The sequence below is a fragment of the Carassius auratus genome, unplaced genomic scaffold, assembly GCF_003368295.1.
Source record: "Carassius auratus strain Wakin unplaced genomic scaffold, ASM336829v1 scaf_tig00008146, whole genome shotgun sequence".
In the NCBI taxonomy this organism is placed as follows: Eukaryota; Metazoa; Chordata; class Actinopteri; order Cypriniformes; family Cyprinidae; genus Carassius; species Carassius auratus.
The window spans coordinates 40392-45687 of NW_020523911.1; the positions used below are offsets into that span (position 1 = coordinate 40392).

Below are 5296 nucleotides of genomic sequence, written 5' to 3' on the forward strand. Positions count from 1 at the left end.
CGATATGGACAAAAAAAAAAAAAAAAAACTATCGCGATTTTTTTGATCAATTTTGCAATTGTGCTTTTACAGTCATAAATGCATTCAGGATTAATTTGAAACATATTTCCAAAAGAAAACCAATCAGAGCTTTATCAAAAAGTTGTAACATCTCTAGAACAGACATAAGTCAAAATTATCACTATAGTGAAGATGTAAAAAAATGTATAGACTTGTGGGAAAAAAAAAAATAAAAAATAAAAAAATCCTGTATACAGGGACTTTTTTTTTGTTTTTTGCCATGCATTGTTCATAGAGCTCATTAATTGTAGCGGTGCCTCAGGTGTTTGCAGTGTATATACAGTATGTGTATGCGGTCAGCAGTGAGAGCGCATAAATATAACGCGAAAGCACATTAAAATATTGCACGAGTGCGAATCTCTCTGTTGGCAGCAGATTTCCTTTGCTCTGTCACAAAACTGGTCACGCTCAAATCGTGATTTTAGGACGTTTTCTTTTAATCGCACAGCCCTAGAATGGACTGGAAATGAACAGAAAATAATTGGCGGCCCACCTGCAATACCACCGCGGCCCACTAGGGGGCCGCGGACCACAGGTTGAAAACCACTGCTCTAACCAATCAGTGTCTTTCCCAGGAATCCTCCATTACCTTTAATAACAGAGTTTTTTAATCAGTTAGTTTAAAATACTTTCCATGGGTAGCGGTTGTAACCTTAAAAGGGTAGTTCACTCAAAAATGAAAATTCGGGCATTATTTTCTGACTCTATTGCTGTTCAAAAGACCACACAATCTTCTTTTTGATTGATAAACTATCTATTTAAACATTGCAACAGAGGCTATGAAACAACAGAAACATGGCTTTCAAAGGAAAGATTGCTATAAAATAGCACACCTAGGTTTCTAACTGATGACAAAGAATTGATGGAGCAGCTATCGAGTCTTAAGGCCCGTTCACACCAAGCACGATAACTATAAATATAACGATAAAGATATAGTTCTAAAAATCGTTCTCAATATTAAGGAATAGCGGAAAGGCACAGAGAAACGATATCGTTGAAATCACTTTCAGAACAATTTTTTTTTTCTGATGAATGATAAAAACATTGCCAACCAATCAGAATCAATCCTGCTGTAATGAGCTTGAGAATTTAAAGCAGCAGACTTGCGTCCACTTAGAATACATAGACAATATCGCTCGCTGGTGTGGACGCTAATATTGTTATCTTTATAGTTATCGTCCTTGGTGTGAACAAGCCTTTAAACAGTGTTTTAGGTTATCACATGCAGAGTTTTTAGGTCCTATAATTAACAACTCTGTTTTTTTTTTCAGAATTTATCAGTAAGAAGTTAATTCAGAGGTTACTTCTCTCAAGTACAAACTCTTTGTGTACAGAAGAGCAGAGTTTTGACCCGCAACTATGCCACCTCACAGTTACCCAGCTGCCTTGCTGGGGGCTCTGTAATTTCAGCGCCTTTGTGGAGTGGGTGCTGGTGTCCTGTGGATTGCCTCTGACTGTGGACATCTCGGACAACAGCCCCACTCTGGACCCTGAGCTCAACCCACGTTGAATAACATTACCATGACAGAACACACGTTTTCAAAGTATCAGATCCTTTATCATCATCTGTTTTGCTTCTGTTGCTAATGAGAGTCTGGATGGTCCCTTTGGTGTTTGGGGCTGAGAACTCCTAATAATAATCACACTGAAGAACAGAGAGGAAAGACAACATTTAAAAAAATACACCTTATACACAATGATCATCCTAAATGTGCTTTGACATAATTTTAAATGCCAAATATAGAAAGGATATGATATGCAAAACGAAGACATGTAGTTTTCAACATTAAGTACTTTTCAGTCATAGACAGCTACTGTTATGTACATAGACACATCCTAAATATATATTCAATAAAAAAAATGTTTTATAATTCTCTAAATACTGGCTCATCTTACTCAATGATAATAATATTTGTAAATATTTGTAAAGTAAATATTTGAATTTACACAGTCCTCCACAGATCCAAGATAACAGGGCATCGATAGATGTTTTACTTGAATGAGAATGGTTTTACTTGAATGATCACATTTGCCTAATAGAACACACATTAGTACAAGGGAATTATATCCTGTATCATCCTTGTGACTTAAACATACTGTACTTAATGTTAAATAAAATAGAAAACAAGGGTTCTTTCTGAAGCTTCACAAAATCTTCATAGAAAATCTTAAGACAATGACAAAATTTCATGTTTATTTATATAATTTATATATCCGTTGTCCACTTTGTGTGTATAATATAGGAAGGCTAAATTTGTGTTAACAGGCAAAAGAATTTTCGAAACATCATCCATACCACAATGAAGGTCAAGAGGACACTGAGATTTGTTCTAATTTATTTTATTGTTAGTGTGACAATGAAGATTTTAGATTTTAAGATTTTAAGATTTCTTAACTTTAGCTTTGATTGAAGATTACTTGATATTTCTATTTAATGCATATATTAATTTCCACACCAGATATTAGTCGACCCCAATGAAGTACCTTAATTAAAGGGAATTAAGGTAAATATAAAATAACCCCACTGTTTTAAAGTGCTAACCACTTCAGCCCTTTATCAGAGACTAGGAGTCCAGAGATACTGTATATTTTCCACCTTTTATGTGTGCAGGGTTTCCCATATCAATTATGCATCAGAGGTGTTTTTCTTTTTTTGTCAATAACATTTGCCCTGTACGTAGGGTTGCTGCACTTGTGAAAAGTACAGATATTCTTACAGCTGCATTTGTGTAACAGAAAACACGTCACTTACAATAAAATCATCTGGTAGACATTGTGTAATGCACATTTTTCATAATACAAATGATACGTAATACTGAAAGACAAAGCAAAGAATTCACAGCATCATCCTAAAGAACAGCAAAGAAAGAAAACATTTAAAAATACACCTTATACACAACTCTATGATATACAGAAAGAAAACATGCAATTTTCAGCATTAGAAGTACATCTCGGTTACAGACAGACTGTAAATAGGCTCCTTCTGAATGTATAATCAATTAGTTTTTTTTTTTTTTTTTAAATACCAGCTCATATTACCCAATGATTCAATATTTGAATTTACACTGTGGTCCACAGATTCAAGATAACTGAGAATCAATAGGTGTTATATGACCATTTTATTTGAACGGTCACCTTTCCATGAAAGAAAACTTTTATTTCCAAAGAATCACATCCTGTATCATCCTCGTGACTTAACCTCACTTGACATTAAGTAACGTATAAAAACAGGACTCTTTCTAGAGCTTCACAAAATCTTCACTGACAGTCTGATTGCAACGATCTGAAAACCGAGGTGAGTTTTTGGCACATTGACCTGTTGAATAATTATTATACTCAGTGTTTATTTATAATTAATCAAGAATCATGTTCAGAATATGACTGAAGACATTTAACTTTCCCAGCGTATTCATTTTAGGGTTAATCATGGCAGTGCTGAGAAGTCTTCTGCTTCTTTCCATTGTGTATTCTGTGGTGAATGCAGATGGTAAGACATTTATTTACCATTGTGAAAACACCTCTTTTTTTTTGTTCCAGATTAAAATCTGTAAAATCATTGTCAAGTCTAGTCACCTTTATTTAAGTAAAGCTTTATACTACATAATTATATAGTATAATTATATAAAAACAGATAGTTTCAAAGCAGCTTTACAGCAATAAGAAGGAAAATAGTGATTCAGTTGTGCAAACAAAATTCACTTTTGCTGTAAAGCAGCTCTAAAAAGATAATAAAAAGATTGTTTTCTGCCAAATCTTTGAGAGGCTTCATTACAAAGGGGTGGACAGGAAATATGATTGAACTGAATTTGGTCATGATTAATGAGGTTTCTGCAGCATGTGAAGACTATATACTGTATTTATTTAAAGAACCCTAAAGTTTATGTATTGTTTAGATGAAAAATGCCCCAATGGATGGACAAATTTTGGAGTCAGATGCTACAAGTACTTCCCTCAGACAGTTAACTGGATCACTGCGGAGGTAATGTGTTATAAAGCAGCAATAGTTTATTATTATTATTAATTATTCAATTGATTGATTGATTGGTTGACTGATCAATACCATTTATATTGTATTGTAGTACAATAACTAAATGTTACACCTATGTTAAAGTTAATTGTTAAATTTAAATACAGAAATGCATTGACATTTTGCATATGACATTTCAAACTGAATTTTGCTACCCATATGCTTCCATACAATTAATTGTCATATTAATTTTTTTTTTCTTCAGAAAATCATTTTAATGTATTAATATATTTACTGAAGAAAAGTTAGCCTAAAACTAGATTTTCTGCAAATAATAGATAAGTATAAATAAGTATTAAGCAAATAATCAACCAGACATCCAAAAAGATAGTGGATTAACAATGTAACAATGTCTCTTTAGAGAAACTGTCAAACCTATGATGCAAACCTTGCATCTGTGCATAATAAACTGGAAAATGATCTCCTACTGAGCATGGTGCCTTCTAACACACGTTTTTGGGTTGGCACTCAGGATGGTGAACAAGTAAGTTGTTCTGCCTTTTATTTATTTTTTAAAGATGACATAAGTATGGCCTAAAGAGACTGATATGGTTAGATTGCTTTTTAGTATTTAAACATGAGGTAAAGTATTAAACACTCAATAATTACCTTCTTTTTGTAGTCTGAGTACTTTGTAATGACTCTCTTCACTCATTAGGAAGGACAGTGGATTTGGAGTGATGGAAGTCCCTTTGACTACACCAGCTGGTGCTCTGGAGAACCGAACAATGCAGGAAATAACGAAAACTGCCTGGAGCTGGCCTATAGCTGTAAGAAAGCACTGATTGTATTAATACTTATAACAATAATTACAATAATTATTCACATCCTATAATCAATCCTTTAATGTTATATACAGTAACATAAAATGGCTTATTTGGAAATCACAAAATGCCTTAAGTTGAACATTTTATTTTATTTTGACACACCACTAAAATTATCAGAATAACTTTATTAATTTTTCCACCCTACAGCTAACCGTTGCTGGAATGATCTGACATGTTCAGTACAACTTGGCTTTGTTTGTGCTAAAAACCTGTGAGATCAGATGCAGTCATCCTGCTCCACTCCACGTGATTGTGCTACATACATTTACATTTTCTGAACTTTTCCTTTATAAAACATGTTAATCTGAAATTAAACTTGCCTCTTTTCTCAGTATCTTTTCTAAAACACTACTCTAATCAATAAAAGCATTGACAAAGCATA

General features: G+C 33.4%; 1 protein-coding gene across 2 annotated transcripts; it reads left to right on the forward strand.

The window, feature by feature from the left end:
* The first annotated feature begins 3247 nt into the window (after positions 1–3247).
* LOC113071806 (galactose-specific lectin nattectin) lies at positions 3248–5296 on the forward strand. 2 transcript variants are annotated; one of them, XM_026245120.1, is made up of 6 exons: positions 3248–3355; positions 3479–3547; positions 3954–4039; positions 4449–4571; positions 4746–4857; positions 5062–5296. In XM_026245120.1, the coding sequence occupies exons 2-6, from the start codon at positions 3487–3489 to the stop codon at positions 5127–5129; spliced, it is 450 nt and encodes a 149-aa protein (XP_026100905.1). In that variant the 5' UTR covers positions 3248–3355; positions 3479–3486; the 3' UTR covers positions 5130–5296. The 2 variants fall into 2 exon arrangements, with proteins under 2 accessions (XP_026100905.1, XP_026100906.1); XM_026245121.1 differs by having other exon boundaries at positions 3265–3355; positions 3465–3547.

Bases quoted from the DNA above. Each gene is read 5' to 3' on its own strand.
- LOC113071806 (XM_026245120.1), top strand. From the start codon at position 3,487: ATGGCAGTGCTGAGAAGTCTTCTGCTTCTTTCCATTGTGTATTCTGTG. The intron at 4,040-4,448 runs GTAATGTGTTAT...ATGTCTCTTTAG, and splicing joins TTAACTGGATCACTGCGGAG to AGAAACTGTCAAACCTATGA. The intron at 4,572-4,745 runs GTAAGTTGTTCT...TTCACTCATTAG, and splicing joins GCACTCAGGATGGTGAACAA to GAAGGACAGTGGATTTGGAG.